Here is an 18,507-nt window from a genome sequence, read left to right as displayed (position 1 = left end):
TTGGGAAGCGCGGCGGCGCTCCTGCCTGAGGGTTCGGATCCCACATACAGACCGGTTCCCGCTCACTGGCTGAGCGAGGCACGGGAGCAACGCCGAGGGTTGCGATCCCGTTGCCGGTCCCCGGTCCGGTACGGGGGCAACACTGAGGGTTGCGATCCATTGCCGGACACGGAAAAAGACAAAAGACAAAAAAAAAAAAAAAGGATACCATGATGGCCAGAAAATGCATAAAAGAAAGTTCAACAACATTAACTATTAGAAAAATGCAAATTAAATCCGTAGTTAAATGCCACTTTATACTTATTAGAAGACTAAAATAAAAAACACTGATAATACCAAATGCTGGTGAGGATATGGAGCAACCAGAGATCTCAGTGTTGCTGGCAGAAACGCAAAATGGTACAACCACTCTAGAAAACAGTTCGGCAGTCTCTTACAATGCTAAACATAAAGCTACCATATGACACAGCAATCCTCATCCTGGGTATTTACCCTCATGTTCACACAAGAACTGGAACACATAAAACTTATGTTCACACAAGAACGGGAACACAAATGCTGCATCTCTATTCATAATCAGCAAATTCTGGAAAAACTCAAATATCTTTCCACGGGTGAATAAATAAAGCGTGGTGCCTCTATAAAACGTAATCCAACTGAGCAATAAAAAGGAATAAACTACTGATACACACAACTACTTGGATGGATGTCAGATGCATTGTGCCGAGTGAAAGAAAACAGTCTCAGAGGTTACACACTATTGAAGAGACAAACTATCGCAGTGGAGAGAAGCCCAGGGCTTGATTGCCAGGTTAGGGTGTGTGAGAAAGTCGGCACACAGAAAGAGCTTGAAGGGGTTCTCTGGGGTGATGAAACTGCTCTGTGTGCTAATTTGGTTATGGTTACATGAACCTATACATATGACACAATTTATAGAACTGTCCTTCAAAATAAATCAATTTTAATGTAAGGTAATTTTAAAAAAACATAAAAACTGCTTTTAGAATAACAGCTATCAAAGGCATGAAAAGTTGAGTCTGGTGTCATAGCATCTTCTTTGTGCTTTCCTGTGTATAGCAAGTGTGCATAATAGATAGTAACATATGATAAGTCAGTTTTATACATAGAAACAAAATGCTCTAAATAGACTACCATATGGGGGGCTTTAATTTTCTCAGTAACTTCAATAGAAACCAAGCATAATGGTTTTAATTGTCTTCTCTACTACCCTATATATTAAGAAAAGCAAAAGAACTCCTTCCATCAGGTTTGTCAAAAGTGGGAAGGAAGTGACCGGAACTGGACCTCGACTGCTGCCTCCTGGCTGAGCGCCGTGCTGCAGCGTCCGCGGACCACCCTCTGTCATCCTGGGTACAGCTCTGCTAGGAGAGTTAACCGAGAGCATTTCAGTGTTTAGAGCCTTTCCTTGAGTATTCAGTAACATACTGATCCTCCACACTGATCCATATTTTGATCAAGTTTAAACTGAAGCTTAAATCATTAGGGAAAAGAAATCTTCCACCTTATTTCTTTACAACTTCAAGTAAAACTTGGAATCCATGCCCCCGCTCCACTCCTATCTGCTGCGTGACTGTAATTTCAGTTCTAACTCCAAAGGATTAACTTTTCACGGCTGGAGGTGTGTCCTACGCATCTCTGTCTACCTTGTGTCTGAGCAGTACCTGGAAGAGGTAAGCCCTTGGTGTGCGTATAGTGAACGAACGGATGAGCAGAGGGGACGGCTGTGTGGCTGGATGGATGGAAGGAAGGAAGGGAGGGACTGACTGAGGTGGGAAGGAGGGAGAGAGAGAGAAGACCCATCTTTTTGTCTTTGCGGCAATCACTGTAATTTACCCCCAGTCTCTGACTCTCATTTGGAAGAAGTGCAGAATAAAAATGATCTACGGTATGCAAAGCTTACAATTTATTAGCAGCTTTTGCAGTAACTTTTCTTTTAATGCTTCTGTGGCAATACTAGCAACAAATTAATAAAAGCTTAATTTTTATACAAATAGTTTTATTACAAATTTGAATTCTTAAGAAATACACATTTAAAGAAATTACATAAAAGGCCTTAGTAGTCTTAAAAACGTTTTGGAGACTTTTAGTGAATTGTCACTTCAGGCATAGCGGTCCAAATCTGCCCTCCTGCGGTCCACGCATTACCCTGCTGAAGTTTGTGATCACAGCTCATGAGAAACCAGGAAGTGGCCTGAATGTGCTTACATGTAAAAATACTGATATTTTGATTCAACAGAGCTGTTTTCAAGCCAGGATGCAGAAGGAGGAAAACTAATGAAATGAAGGCCTTTAAGGTTGTTGCTTTTAAAGTCAAGTCATTCAGTTTGTGATTAGTGTTTAAAACCCTGAAAATATGTAATACAGAATAAAAACAGTAAGCTTAAAGTACATGTTTCATTGTAATAGACACCATATTCGTGAACCTGGGTTTGGCTTTGGCAATACATAATTTTTGGTTTGGAAGTGAACGATGAAAACTGATGTTTCACATTCAATATCCTAGTGTTTAAAACCCTATGTTAAAGGACAGCACAGCCTTGTAAAGGAAGAAAACTATGGAGCTTTATTTTAACGGTGGAAGTTAAACTAAAACTTGATCTAATTGCTGACATCTATATAAATTACTAAAATATACATATTTAATTTCTGACTACTTTTGGACCATCTTTATTCCACAGGAAAGTTGTGATTTCTGCAAAAGCAGCTGCGTAGTACCACACATAGCAGAAAGACATCACTTTATATTTGGGGTTGGAAGGGATGGCTACCGAGTCTGTAATTCCATTTGGAGGTTCAGAAAAACCATTTTTTACATTGCTATTATTTGTGCAGACTGTGGGGCCTGAATTTTGAAACAGCTGGACAGTGCGATAACACACGTTTATCTCCGGGGTGAAAAACCAATCTGTATCACACAGGAATGAAGACGGCAGCAGTGGGAAGGCGCTGCAGACCTCCTAGCACCTTTGGTTTTCTGATGGCGTTCTCACTTCACACATCAGTGCATTGGTTGTAGACTAGACTTACGTTTCATTTCATCAAAAGTGCCACGTGGTATGCCACTATCAAAAGCTTATCGTTGTCTTTTTTTCTCCTTCAGCAAATAGAGGCCAACGAAGCAGGGTGTGTTAGTTACGCAAGTTCCTATAAGGCACTTTATGGTTTTCATATTGGACAGTGAGGTACACAGGATATATTTCTAGGGTTCGTTGCTGTTAAAAGTAAAGAAGAAGTAGCACCATGTTGTGACGTCAGCTGAGAGCCGGCTTCCTTATGTCCTTCTCATACACACTTGGCAGCGGCTGACGTGCGTGCGCAGCTCCCCTGCCTTCAAGGTGGACGGCGTGGGCTTCCTAAAATGCAACACAGACGAACCATCGGTGTCAGAAATGCAGGCAGGGTGCTCAGCCCTCCTGCCCTGCTCAGAAATCTCTCGGGGATCAGACAGGCACCTGCCATCAGGGCCCCACCGGATAACATGGGTGACCGTGACCCGCCCTCACTGCGAGCAGGCACGTGCTGCAGTGCGTGTGGCTCTGTAGCGCATGGAACACCACAGGATATCACCTGCACCTCCAATCTGTGGCACCGGGGGTCAATGACCTGCCAGGTGCACACAGCTAATTGGGGCACAGCTGAAGTCTCCCCACATCTGTCTGGCTCCAAATTGTGAACTGTTTCCCACCCTGCCACTCTGCCTCCTTGAGCTATAATTTAACTTTTTGTCTTTTTCCTCGACTAACTTATAAACTCCTCCAGGGAAAGAAGATGTTACTCTTCTCTGCAACACTTTACATACTTACTAAGAGTTCATTAAACAGTTGTCGAATGATGTCATGAGTAACAAAGCTGGAATAATTACTAGACTTAAAAATGCTTTTATAACTTTTCAGAGATTTACATGCAGATGGTCTGGTTTAAGGCCAAAGAGAAGGGAAGACGTCTAGTTTCCCCAAACCTTCCTGATCCTGGAGACAATACACTATTTTGACTGTTGGAAAGGTGAAATCTGAACTAAAATTGGCACTAATAAAGTTCTATTAAAATTAAAATAGCTGTATATAAGAGTATCCTGTCCTAAAATTGAAGCTGCTTATTTTAGCTACTTTTGGTGCAAATTCTAGGCACCCCTCCCCCAAATTATTTACATTACTGGGATTTTAATTTTATTTGAGAAGGCATTTTAGTTCATTGTATCAGGCTGCTGGTTCAAGAAAACCCCATCACCACCTATTAACCCTATAATGGGAAGCCCCAGCAACCAAGACATGAACAAAGTGACCTCATTTTGGCAGTTAATGGTTAAATTCTATCTGCAGAGTTGATGCCAAGTTTCCAGATACCTAAAAAGCCTCGCACGAGCCACCAAGGAGACACGTGGTATTTTTTCGGTGCTTAAAGAATTACGAGGAGTGAGTATGCTGTCTCGCTTCTTATGACCTAAGCTGGAAAAGGACAGGGTCACAGCAGAGTTCCGTATCGTTCCCGCTGAACAGGTAAAGACGGAAAGGCTTATCTCCAGGCATGAGAGCATTTATATGCGGAATGAACAGTAAGTAACTGTTCAAGCTCCATCGGCCTCCTGCATCTGCTCCAGCAGCAGCCACAGCTGGTCCCCAGTCCAGGACAGAGGGTTCATTATGCCCCCCTGTCCATCAGGAACTGGGCCCGCATCCAAGCTGACTTCAGCACGGTCAGCAGTCACTTGCAACAGCTGTTTTAAAGGTGGAATTTTGGTAATGGAAAAGGAAGGAAAGGTCTTCCCTATCAATTTCAGCTGCATTTGTGCTGAATTTAATTCGCCCACAACTCACACACGATGTATGTGAAACTCAGCATTACAAACGCCGTGAGACTGGACACTTCAACTTTCCTCTCTCGGTGGTTGTTAAATAGACAATATTTTCGACATGCTCTTTTTGTTCAGTTGCTTTAATCACATTTTAGCTCATTCACCTTTTGGAAAAGGGAAAATGACCTTTTCCTTTCACGTTTCTTCAGTAAATGGAGGAATTCAAGCTATTACCTGAGGTCTGCCTTTGGAAATCGTCTTGGTTATCTGCCCATGCAGAGCAGAATCAGATATTCATTGCTATGTGGGGAAAACATTCCTAATGATTGCTTCATGCCCGTCTTTGAGACTCTGCACTGGAAGGTATTATGGATCATGGAAGCTTAAAAATAAAGCCACCATGGGGGCCAGCGCCCCACAGGAGAGTTGCCCCAACTTACTTGAACATCTCGCTTCTCTCTATAGTGGCAAGCCAAAAGCTGTAAGCGTTTGCATAGTAGTTGCAAGTCCCACGGCCATGGCACTCGATGAATGGTGCGCTTCTAAACTCCTCCAGACAGGACCCGGGGGACGCCAGGGCTTGGCCAGAACCTTCGGCACCAGCGCTCGTGTGCTGTGGGACAAATGTACGCCGTGAGTCAGAGATTCCCTCCCCAAAGACCAAGCGCAAGACTGATTTTTCCCAGGCAGGAGCCAGGGTGTTCCCTCTGGAAAGCTGCATGCTCTGGTCTCACACAGTCACCATGGAACACACGCTGTGCCCAAACACCCATGGTGGCTGGCAAGCCAGCTGGGCTTCATGGGCTGTGGTGGGGCGGTACTCCGCACAGCGCCAGACATCAGCCAACAGCTCCTCCCCAAATGGGAGATGACCGGCTTCATTACAATTTACAGTAATGCTGTCCTTGCTACGTCTTATTTTTTAAACACTAAAAGCTATTGTAACTTGAGGCCTGAAACAGTGGCCAAAATATGCAAATAATGTTGCAACCAGCAAATGTAAATCAGACTTTGGAACAAACTCCTATATACACTGTGTCAGATGCTATCTATCCCATTATAAGCTAAAGAATTATCAGCCAAGTTCCTTAATTTTAAAAGAGAGAAAACAAACAAGAGGAAGAGAAGAAAAGAATCTCTACTACTATAACTGTTTATTAAATTGCATTTTGGCCTAGCAGGTTTGAGAAGGAGCTATGTGTACTCAAAAACCAAGACTTTAAAACAAAAGACCTATAAGCTCGAGTAAGACACTACAAAATATTCCCGTGACTAGCACTTCAGAGACCAGAAGTGTGAGCTCTAGAATTTCAGAGTGGCAGGGGACCTTGGAGGACATGGCTAACTCTACCAATTCCCAGATGAGCATGTGAGGACCCCAGGACATTCTGGCATGTGACCATGGTCACACAATTTCAAGGCAAAGCTCTGACAAGAACAGGGGTCTCCAGACCTCCAGTCCGGGGCCGCCTCCCTCACATCTTAGAAGTACTGATGTAGCTCAGACCTCCAGTCCGGAGCCGCCTCCCTCACATCTTAGAAGTACTGATGTCGCTCAGACCTCCAGTCCGGAGCCGCCTCCCTCACATCTTAGAAGTACTGATGTAGCTCAGACCTCCAGTCCGGAGCCGCCTCCCTCACATCTTAGAAGTACTGATGTCGCTGTCCTGTAGACCCCATCGTTTTTCTCTGTGCTTGAATTTGAGAAATATGGGCAGTCGTTTCAGATCTTTCTATGGACCATGCTGAAGACAGATTTGGTGACATGATACTTTCCTGCAGCTCCTCACCCTGCAGGTCCCTGCGCTTTCTCCAGCATACAGATATTCCTTCTAGTCAAGCAATCCAATCATCTTCCTTCTAAGGAAAACTGCATGTTTATGGCACTGTTAGCATCTGGATTTCCCTATACGGCAATTCCCAACCTCTCTAGCTCTCTTAATGAAGTAGTTACAAAGCAGCACCTAGAATCATGGAAACAACTGTTAATTGGTTGTGGTGGTTGTTGCAAACTCTTCGGACATGTAAAAGAGTATAACTGCAAATGCAATCAACTCAGCAGTCATACTATCCAACTCAAATACATACACAAAAATTTTAAAATTGCTTTCCTGTCAACTTTTTCTACACTTGAAATAATTTTCAACCGAAGAAAATAGCTATGAAGCCCCTTTCCCTGTTAATCAAATAATAAGGCTAATGACATTTGTCGGTCAAATGTACAACTTGGCTGTGCCCAAGGGCGTGAAGATCGGACTGAGCCTTAGAAAGACAAGACAGAAGATGTTCATGTGGGATCGTTCACTGGGAGTTGGCAAATCCCAGGATAACCCTGACCATAAAGTTCAGGACTTGTATGCATTTAATCAGTACTTTCAGCAGAGGAAAGGGGATCAAATAAGCAGCAATTCTTAAGCAGGCACCACGTCTCCTCTTTTAATTGGTTTTTCAGAGGAAGGGGACCTCTGGAGGGGTCCAACATCTGGGGCGGAGGGGTGGCAGAAGAGTCCTTCTCCCAAGTGAAGGGTCCCAGGTGCTGACCCAGGAAGACCTTCCTGGAGGGCAACTGCCTGGCCAGTCCGCAGGTGCTCCCTCCTGAACTCAAGCTTTCTGCTGTCAAACATGTGCTCCCCACATGCAAGCTCCTCTCCCCTTTCCCTGAAAAGGCTTTGACTCTAGGACTCGAGCAAAGATAGTCAAGTTGCTGGTGGATGCTGCAGGGGCTGGAGGCCCAGGCTGCCCTTCCAGGAAGATGCTCATCCTGCTAAGGAGCTTCAGAGTGGAGGGGCCTCTGGCTGGTGCTGGGGACCCCCATGGTCCCCAAGCGGAGCAGGCCAGGCTCCTGGGCATGCTCTGAAAGGGGATGCTGAGAGGAGGAAGCAGAGGCCTAAGCAGCATGATCCACAGAACTTGGAGGTGTAGGACCATTGGGTGCGGGGGACAGTCGGGCTCTTCCAGAGACGTGGAGCTCACCGAACACTTACCATCACAAAGGAATAGCCGATCCACAGCGACGACCACCCGCTGGGGCACTGCGGGATCTGAATGGTCTGGCTGTGCACGGCCATCACCATGGCAGGAGCCTCGCACACCGCGCACCTGGGGAGGGGCAGAGACGCTCAGCACAGCGGACAGGACCCGCTCACCTGCTCCCTCCCAGGTCCGCACAGTCCCAGAGCCCCCCTTCCATCCGTCCTTATGCATGACATGGAGCACACTGTGCCTGCTGCTCAGGATTCTGAGGCTTGGAGCCTTCTTACTGGCTGCATAAGTTTTGGTATTAAAATGTTCAATACAAAAGTAGTTCCAGCACTTGTTATTAACCATCTGTTTTGCAGAGGGAAAAATGGGACGGCCAGCTTCCAACAGTGGCTCTCACAGAGGGGCTGGGCTCACTGGCGACTTTTGTTTTCCCCTTTGTGCATTTATGGGTTTTCTGATTTTTCTGCAGGGAGCACGTATTTCTACAAACACAATTAGTGCTTAAAAAGAATTGGTGAAATTCCAGAGCTTCCACTTCTGGAATGCAACAGTTTGTTTTAAGCTCTGAGCAATCTTTAATATACGAAATGCACTTAGTGACTGAGACAAATACCATGCGCTTTCCAGCACTGCAGCCTCCTTCAGGAAACCTGTTCCAGACTGACCTGCCCCAGGCTCAGGCATTCTAGGCCGGATGCTATCTGTGTGCACCTTAGCTGAAGTGACCCCGAAAGAATGCTCTCAAGGACAGGGCACTTCCCAAGCCAGGCTGGCTCAAGCTCATCCCCTAGGACTGCACCCAGGAATAAATAAAAACAACACCGTGTCTAAGACCCAGTCAATTAAGGGAACCCGTGATGGTGGGATAAAGATTTGTTAAAAAAAAAAAAAAAAAATTAAACACTAGCAATAGAATACTTACATTCAAGTTTCAAAATGAACAGAGTGTTAACAATGCTGATAAATGACTATAAACGGTGTTAATAATTATACCTAGTTATGTTGGAACATTTGCATGAAAATGTCTGAGAAGAAGGGACGGGCCTACATTAGTCACTGGATTTTCCGTGGACATGAGCGTGTGTGTAATTTCCTATTTTATTCACACAAATGCAGATGAATTAGAAGGTCCAGTTAAGCAGCAGTTACTGAAGCTGGCCTTGTATGTGTGTCTGCCAGACAACAGAAGCAGAAAGACAGCCTGCAGGGAGCTGCTTTGTCTTTTCCAGGCTGGCTCTGGGCCAGAGGGATTCAAGCGGCTCCAGAGAGTGCGGTTGCGCCCCGTCAGATGGGTGGCTAGGGAACACAGAGCCACGGGTTTAAAGAGCTGTACGGGACAGACGGGGAGGACAAGTGGTGAACTTATGGGGACAAAACTGCGCTATCTGCACTAAGTGAATCACTGTGCCACATATGCACATATTGAAACAACACACTGTACCCCACAAAAATAAATATAAATAAAATTGAATTTAAAGAATAAATGAAGAGCTGTATGGACCCTTGAAGTTCATGGAGTCTAACTCCTCATATATAAGGAAATTAGGGCCACGGTTAGTTGTGTCAAAGCCAGAGATAAAACTGGATTCTTGCTCTCGGACCAGTAATCTTTCTACAAGAGCAATTAGACAATCAGTGGTTTCATGATGACTCTTGTCTGCAGAAAGCTAGAAAGTGCTTAGAAAATGTAGCCCTACTTTCAGGATGCAAGCAGTATAGCTGCGGCCTTTTCTGTTCAGAATGAAGGATTTTGTGTTATTACCTCTTTCTAAAATTAAGCTCTGGGACCTCCTCAGAGGGAAAACCTGAGAAGAATCTATAAGTCCGGAGAAGTCGTTGGAAGCCACTAAGTTAACGTAACCATGGAAACCTGCATGCTCAGAGACAGGGATGAAGGGCCAGGCTTGTTACAAAAGAGAATTAGAGAGATAGATGGCTTAGGAACAACAGGCTTAAACACCTGACTGGGAATGTCCCTTCTTGCTGAGTTCCAGGGGTCAATTAACATTAAGACGTGTAAAGCCCAGGACATTTAAACAACTTAAACCCTTGTTCCTGCTGCTGGAACTAGGGGTGTCTTGCTGAGAAAAGACTGTCTAAACAACATGGCCTCTCCAGGACCTGTTTCTGGAATATTCACACACGCCAGAGCCCCATGTCTTCAACCATATCAAGGTCAAATGTCAATGTTATCAAGAAGGAACACAGGAAACATATCAGTGAATAATCATTTTCTACCTGTTGTCCAAGGAAAGCTAAAAAAACACAAAAACCCAAAGATGGTTAGTTTTCCTTCTAATGCATCAGGCATGTTCTGAGCAAGAAAAGTCTCAGAACAGAACAGTCAACAGGCACTCACCGACACACACAGTATTGTTGGTATTTTGAAAAGTGCCACTCCAGAAGGGTAAAGAATGATATTTTACATTTTAAGAACCACAAAATAAGTTTTCATATATATATAGCTCAAAAAATAAATGAAAAGAAAAGTGCAAGAAGATATTTTAATGTAAGGCAATCAAAAACCTATGATTCTCCTGCATGGTAGGCATCTCCCAGCCTTTCTGTGCCAGGGTCCTGTGTGGTACTGCTCTCTAGCTAAAACAGTCATCTGCCCGCACCTGCCTTCCCCAAACAGGAATTGTCACCAGGTGGCGGGCATGGAGGCAGGGGCCCCTGGGGGTGGCTGCCAACCCTCCCCCATTGTCCCTGTAACTGTAGGCACATCATTGCTAATGTTGCGTGTCTTTCTTTACACGCAGAAGCTGCTAACTTCTTTAAAGGGAATATGGAAAAGCTGAGCGTTTCTCTCATTTCCTAAGGAAGCTTTTGCTGACTCTCTTTTTATCCTTTATTACCTTTGTGTGTAAAAAGTAAAATTATAGAATAGCTTCTTAGTCAAATGAATTTGTTACTGTTACTTCTGAGTATAGCTAAGCAATCCACTTTCAATTAGAAGGAAAGAGGCAAAGATAGGACTTTTTAGTCATAAAAATTTCAATTTCCCATCCTACCTCCTACCAGGCAGCGTCATGGGGACTGAAAACATACTCCAGACATTAGTGTGATAAGCACTTGATTTGGGAAGTCCCTCAATCAAACACAGCCATTCTCGATGGTACAATATCACCCCAAAGGAGCAGAGCTTGGTGAGGTTGGGAGGAATGTGGAAAAAAATCTTATTATTACAATTCCATGGGGCCACGTCACACTAAAAGCCAGGGTTGGAGAGGCTGTGGAGACACCAGAACCCTGTGCACTTGCTGGTGGAAACGTAAAGGCGCAGCTGCTGCGGAAAACATTATGGAGGTTTCTCAAAAAATCCAAAGTAGAGCTACCATATGATCCAGCAATTCTACTTCTGGGTATATATCCCAGAGAATTAAGAGCAGGGTCTCAGACAGGTATTCGCACACCGTGTTCACAGCAGCACTGTTCACAAATAGCCAGTGTCCACGGACAGATGAAGAAATAAGCAAAGTGTGGGACGTGCGTACACTACAGGATGTTATTTGGCCTTAAAAGGAAGGAAATTATGATGCATACTACAACACAGACGAGCTCTGAGAACATTACGCTAAGTGAGATAAGCCAGCCACAAAAGGACAAATACTGTATGATTCCACTTATACGAGGTACACACAATAGTCAAATTTATAGAGACAGGAAGTAAAATGGTGGCTGCCTGGGGTTGGGGGAGGGGAGAATAGGGAGTTATTGTTTAATGGGACAGTCTCAGATGTGCATGATAAAAGCACTCTGGACGTGGATGGCGGTGACTGCACAATAACGTGAGTGTACTTAGTACCACTGGACTGCACACTTAAAAATAGCAAAAATGGCAAATTGCATGATATATATATTTTACCACAGTTGAAAATAACTAAAAAAATTCTAATTTCACGGGGGCAGAGACGATTCGAAAAAATGCCCTAAAAGGCTCCTTAGACTTAAAAATAGCAAAAATGGCAAATTGCATGATATATATATTTTACCACAGTTGAAAATAATTTAAAAAATTCTAATTTCACGGGGGCAGAGACGATTCGAAAAAATGCCCTAAAAGGCTCCTTATGGAAGTTATTATTTAAGAAAATAAAGGTTGAGAAACACTGTTCTGACACTGCTGAAGAATCCAGTGACATCACTCGGCTCCGAGGAGGAAAGGTGACCACCGTGGTGAGTCACATAAAATATGCATTCTGTTTTCAAGCTGGGCATTCTCTCAACGTGGCTCTGCACTGCAATGTTTAAAGAGATTACTGCCTATTACATCACATAATTTTTGTGACTGATTTCTATTACAAAACTCGGATATCACAATGAATAAACTGGATGGCAACGGATTGAAGGTTTGGGGGAAAAAATTTTTAAAAAAATACCAAAAATAATGGAGGGGAATTTTCCTCTCTCCATTGCACGTTTGCTCCCACAAATGCTCGACTCACCTGCTAATGAAGGGTCTGATGCTGTCCCCGGTGACAGGTGCCATGGACATTGGCATGGGCTCGGGGGTGGACAGCCAGTAGGAGTAGTCGTTGCGGGAGGCGAAGTTGCACACGCTGTTGATGTTGCAGAACAGGAAGGGCATGGTGCTGAACTTGCGCAGGCAGCTCCCGGCCGTGCCTGCACAGGGGACAACGGGGTGCGTCTTTCTAACTCACAGCCCGCCTCTATCTAGGTACAACGGATTTCCGCTGGCCAACAATCAAAGGCACACATTCCACATAACCATTAAAGTGGAAATTTAAAATTCCTAATTGTTATCAGAAAGGAGGAAGTAAATACACCAAAGACACCAATGATATTGTGAATGAGAATTAAATTAAGTTTAAAGTGATCGGGCAAAAGGGAAACCATAAAGAATTATGTAGGAGATTTGTGATAACAGGAAACAAAACCAGTTTACGGGTAGAGAGAAACGTCTTTCTAGAGCTGAATTCTGGAAGAAATTTAACACATGAATTGCGATACGATGGCTGGTGACATATTAGACAAAGTCTTTAATAATAGTTTTGCAGAAAATGTAGAGACGGTCTTTATACGGGAGAGCTTCAAAACGTTCATGGAACGATTCGTATTATCTTTTAATTCCATTTTTCCATGAACATTTTGAAGTACCCTCATATAGCTGCTTGTTGATTCTAACCTCAATAAAAGTTAGGAATCTAACATTAAAACATAATTTGGTGGAGGATATCTTGAGCAGACTAACATAATGAAGACAGATACCTAACTCTGCTGATCTAAACTTACAGAAGGGCAGAGCTTAGGAGACATAGAGAATTTCAGATGGGATGACATGGATTTCCTTTAAAAAGAGCAACAGTTTAGCTGTCCTGTTTTAAGAATAGCAGTGCAAACTGTTGAGTGTGCACTCCAGGAATCTTGAACCTGCTTGATAATTTAAGGGTGAGATCTAGAGTTTTACGAATTTAGACATTTTCAAAGATTCAGTCCTTACATTTTCTTGGCTTCCCATTAGTAATACAGCAGCTGTTGAACAGATTCATTTAATAAGGATGGAGAGAAACAGGGCTGAGCCTGCTTTCCATTAACTACTGCCTTCCCGGCACCCTAACCTGCAGTGGTAAAGGTGTACCACAGCAGGCACCTGACAAGTCTGCACCTGGACGGACAGATGGATCACAGACATCTTACCCAAGTCCTGGCCATGGGCCCGTTCATTGCCTTGCACGTAGAGCAAAGAATACCCATGGTAAAGAATCTTGGTCCCAGGAGGACACTGTGGGTCATCGATTGTCTGACTGTGCCTGGTCACGAGGAAGCCATGATCAACAGATGGGGTGCCGGGGGGGCCCATGGATCCTGGAAGCCCATCAGGGCCTGGTGGGCCAGGAAATCCTCTTGGACCTGTAAGACAAAGCAATTACCCTAGTTACAAACAGATTCCCCTGGAAGCCTTCAAAACCGTTGTCTGGAAAGAGTTTTTAGTATTTTGTATTTCTACAAAGTGTCTTCTTTTCACATGACAGACAAAGTACTCAGAAAAATACATGGCTAACTAAATGCAACCACCCCCTTCTTCATGGTGTCTTATCTTTCTCTTTTACACGCCATCCTGAGATGTTTAGATAAGCACAGTGCTCGGTGCATAGCAGATGCTCAAAAAATTCAGTTCAAGAAATACATAAAATATATAAAATGGATATATGAATAAATGAAAATAAATTAATGATGTGATTCTGTGCATGTCATTCACATAGAATGCTGGGACTCCTCTAAGGGAGGATCACTATAGAAAGATTAAAACAACTGCATTCTAGAGTGGTTTCCCTCTCACAGCATCCTGAAGTCTGCGTATGGGAACTAAGCACCAAGGCACCTGGTGCCCGGGTCCTTGCACCCCTGGGGTGGTGATGCCACGTGCAGACTTCACTCTTCGCTGGGCGGTGCTCTTTGCTCAGTGAGTGGGCGCCCCTAGTCTCAGCATCTCTGTGATTATGGGATGTTCAAGTGAGTTCCTGCTTCCAAAGGAAGCCTGCCAAGTTTATCCCACGCCAGGTACACTGTCGTCATGACTTTTCAGTGCCCCTTTCCCTGACCATTGGTGAAATGCAATGTTGGTGGCTGCAGCCATTAGGAAACCACGTGGTGCCACCACAGTTGGCCACTATTCATCAACATCTGGAAAAGTTATGCTTTGACCAACATCTGTCTCTACACAGAGACAAGGACAACCCTTTAGTTCCCTGTGAGCCTATTTCTTCTAAGAAAAAAAGTCTTTGGAAATGTTTCAAGTAACATATCCCACTACGTTTTGCAATTTTTCCTGTGCCTCGGCCTATTTCTTCTAACCCAAAGATACAGGGAGAGGGTAATCAGGTTGGAAGGCCACAGCAACCTACCAGGAGGCCCAAAAGGTCCCGTCTCTCCTTTCTGGCCAGGGGCACCATCAAACCCGGGACTACCTGGAGGTCCAGGTAAGCCCACCGATCCTGTCACACCTGAAGCAAAGGAAAAAGAATTCACAATCCGGTCCTGGAGGACTGTAAGCTGAATCTCCATCTCCCCTTCTTAAATGTCTATTTTATTCTCTTTGACTGCAAACGAGAACCCTGTCCGGGACAGCCGTAGCTGCTTCCTGCAAAGCCTTGAGGAAGCAGCAGTCTAACTGGTGTTCTCATGGGTGCTTGACGGCTCCCTCTGAGGTCTCCCTGGTTTCTTATTGTTGACATCTCGCACATAGGTTTGGAAAAGGCCAGCTACGCGGTGGAGGGGAGGGCGGAGAGGGAGAGATTTGACAAGCCGTTCCCCTGTCCCTACTCCGGCATCTCAATTTTTAGACAACAGATATATTGACGTGTTACACATACATGTTTTCAGGTATATAGTTTGCTCTAGGTCGCCTTAAACTTAGGTTTCTGAGGATGCTATCTTCAACTCACCCCTTACCAATAGCTCTTAAAAGAGGAAACATTTAGCTCCGATAAGCAGAATGACTCTTAAGTTCGGGTTTTTGGGAACAACAGGGAATAGCTGCAAATCTTTGCCAGTCGGGAAGAGCTCCCGGGCCTCTGAGGAGAAGTGCCCGTTTTCACAGCTCTAGATGGGAGCTCGAGCTCGACCCAGATGGGGTGAGCTGCGTGCTCCTCCAGCTTTTGCTGTATTTTGCTCTGGCTCTTATGTCCCTTCAAAAGCTTCATTTGGTTCTGATATACATTAACGGAAGGTAAGAAAGTCATATTCAAATACGTCTTTGCACAATCATGACCCAGAAGCTTGGATGTCAGACCCGCGGGGAAAGGGGAACTCTCTGCCGCCTCCCCCCTGAGCTCTGCACACCACCCCACACAGCCCAAGGATTCTTACCTTGCTGTCCTTTGGGGCCCTGAGGTCCCGGTAGCCCTTTCAGTCCTGGAGGACCCTGAGGACCAGGGAGCCCTGGCTCCCCTTTCATGATATCGTAAGGACCTGGAGGGCCGGGGGGACCCGGGAGCCCTGTGGGAATGCAGATGCCACTGGTCAGTGTCATTGTCAACAGGCTGGGGCAGAAAGAGCTTCTGCACGAGAGCCCAGTGTGAAACAATCCCCGTGAAATACGTTTCTCAAAAGTAAAGTCATGATCAGAAACACAAGTCATCAGACCCTCACTAAACACACATTCAATCTGCACCTCTTTATTGTTTATCCTAAAATCCTGACCCTCGGGACCGGAAAAGACACTGGAATCACCCATGGAAACTTTCCACTGGGTTCTGGAATCCCCGACACCTACCGTCCAGCCTCATTGAACACCTGCACAAGATGAAGCTCATTCCTTCCTGAACAAAGTCCACGTCTGACTTGGAGAGCTCTGATGTTTGCAGTTAGGACTTTTTTCTTATACTTATGTGGAATCTGCCTTCCTGTGTGTTATAACTACTGGTCCGAGTTTTCTAATGACCAATGACCTTAATCCTTCTTCTGCGTGGCCGGTCTCCGCGTACCATGACGCGAATGTAGCTCGAGGTAGGCCTCAGCCTTCCTGTCGTCAACCAAACACCCTCAGTCCTCTCCCCCCACACACACTTGTCCCTGCTTCTTTTCTCTCCTCGCATCCCACTTCTCAGTACTTTCAATTTCTCATTCTCCCTCCTAAAATGTGTTTCGAAAATGAAACAGAGCCCTAACACGTGGTCTGCCCAACAGAGAGCAAACATGATGAACACCTAAGTAAGCCGGCTCCTTCCAAGACCACTTAGTGTTTCCTATGAGGCATTCTTTACTGTCCAACCAGAATGAACTCCGTCTGCACACGCAGGATCGATCTTCTCCCATCATCACTTTGTGCGGCTGATTTCAGCCTAACTTTGCGGTGTTTGTGAATGTCGAGTGTGTCAGCTGGTATTTTCACCATCCCCTCTGCACTGGATTTGCCCCAGTCACAGATTTAACAACTCTGACTTTCAAGATGAGTTGCTGGTAGAAATGTCAACCACAGGAATCCTGACATTCTACAGAGAATTTTTAATCCTCTTTTTTCTGATGATTTTCAGGTCGTTTTGCATATGAAAAACCAAACACCCTAATTCTATATCTTCAATACCTTTTGTATTTCCCTAAATTGTCAGTAAGGTGCCCGTGGGTTAACGCACTCTCCTACCTTTAGGTCCAGGGATGCCTTGATCTCCTTGATCGCCTTTAATTCCCTGGAGGCCAGGAAGCCCTTTCTGACCTGAACAAAAGGAGGATATTGCCTTTGCACAGAATTTCCAATGATACATAATCACGTGTGTGTTTATACACACACTTACATATACACAAATGTACAAACACATGCATATGTGCAAACATATGTGTACATATATACACAAATATTCTTATGCATATATACAAATGTACCTACCCAAATATACATGCATATACATGTATGCCTATACAAGGGTACTTCAAAAAGTTCGTGGAAAACTAGAATTCAAAGATAATCTTTCCACGAACTTTTTGAAGTACCATTGTATACATACAGATACACACATACATACACAGTGAACATATTTCCAATTTATCCTCAAGGAATAAGACAGCATTCTTTATGGTCATCTCTGTAAAACATCTGATAAAACTCTTCTTTCCAGAACCCAGAAGCCACATTTTCCCAAGCATGCAACAAACTGTAAAAATGATCATGACCAGCAGAGGCGCACACGTGACACTGTTTTTGGTCATAATCTGATTCACATGTGCCCCCAAATAGACCACAAGACAACTGCAGGCTGACAGCTTGTCTCATTCAACTTTCATGTGTCTGATTCAGCAGTAGAAAATGCAGTGCCTGGAAGCTGGTAGGTGCCCAATAAATGTTTGTTTAATACATTAATGAATGGCCCAAACCCATGCCTTCTTAGTGAGATGCAAATGATTGACATGCAAATGATCCATGGTACTTAATAAGAAAATCAGAATGTCTTTTTCCAGCCATTCATAGAACTATACAAATTGGGCTGCCACACAGAAATGGCATTTTTAATTTGAAGAGAACAATATCTCATGCTATAACTATGCTGGTGCTGTCAACATTAAGTGCCTGTGGTGACGAAGCTCTTCAAACATCTCCTTTTCTATAGGGCCGTATAGCCCATTCTTTGCTGTCTTACCTTGAAATCCTGGAACCCCTGGAGGGCCCAAATCACCCTTAGGACCTGCAATTCCTGGGGAGCCACCAATCCCCTAAATACACAAAGAGAACACCAGTTAGGAGATGTCAGGACACATACAACAAGTCTCTTAAGTCACATTGTGCTGGAAAGCTAAGAAAGCCCTCAATGTCCTGCAAAGTAGGTTTTTGAACAAATGGTGTCCTGTGCTTTCTTAAATGATGTAACAAGAATGACAAAATCTCTGTGTGTGCCTGAATTAGGAAACTGGAAGTTGGAACAATTTATTTCATCCCCTTGGTTCCCCTCTACACAGTGAGCTCCCTGGCAGCAGGTGAAGGTCTCACACCCCGTTACCTCCACCCACAGCACGATGCCACAAACAGAGTCAGGAGTCCGTAGACACTCGTCATGACAACACACCCATCCGTCAACACCAAGTGCCTTTCTCAAAAACTTTCCCCTAAACACTCAAACATAGTGATTTTCTTTACAATTAGCTTCACAGCTTACCTGAAAACCGATTTCAAATACAGAAAGACGATAAAAAATTCTAAAGGAAGATTATTTCCCTTTATAATAGAGCAATATTTATGCATTTAAAAATATTAGCTC

General features: G+C 44.3%; 1 protein-coding gene across 1 annotated transcript in view; it reads right to left on the bottom strand.

Annotated features, from left to right (window-relative positions):
* Window positions 1-1,902: 1,902 nt before the first annotated feature.
* COL4A1 (collagen, type IV, alpha 1) overlaps window positions 1,903-18,507 on the bottom strand; it is a 94,183-nt gene continuing 77,578 nt past the window's right edge. The window contains exons 44-52 of the mRNA XM_008577374.1: window positions 17,893-17,965; window positions 16,902-16,973; window positions 15,629-15,757; window positions 14,665-14,763; window positions 13,457-13,669; window positions 12,244-12,421; window positions 7,798-7,912; window positions 5,254-5,426; window positions 1,903-3,374 (exon numbers count right to left, since the gene is read on the bottom strand). Of these exons, the coding sequence (XP_008575596.1) occupies window positions 3,293-3,374; window positions 5,254-5,426; window positions 7,798-7,912; window positions 12,244-12,421; window positions 13,457-13,669; window positions 14,665-14,763; window positions 15,629-15,757; window positions 16,902-16,973; window positions 17,893-17,965 (1,134 nt within the window). The 3' untranslated portion in view covers window positions 1,903-3,292. The remainder of the gene's footprint in view (window positions 3,375-5,253; window positions 5,427-7,797; window positions 7,913-12,243; window positions 12,422-13,456; window positions 13,670-14,664; window positions 14,764-15,628; window positions 15,758-16,901; window positions 16,974-17,892; window positions 17,966-18,507) is intronic.

The sequence above is a fragment of the Galeopterus variegatus genome, unplaced genomic scaffold (assembly GCF_000696425.1).
Source record: "Galeopterus variegatus unplaced genomic scaffold, G_variegatus-3.0.2 Scaffold1501, whole genome shotgun sequence".
In the NCBI taxonomy this organism is placed as follows: domain Eukaryota; kingdom Metazoa; phylum Chordata; class Mammalia; order Dermoptera; family Cynocephalidae; genus Galeopterus; species Galeopterus variegatus.
The sequence above is the reverse complement of the archived record's forward strand: the minus strand, read 5'-3'. Positions and strand labels throughout refer to the sequence as shown.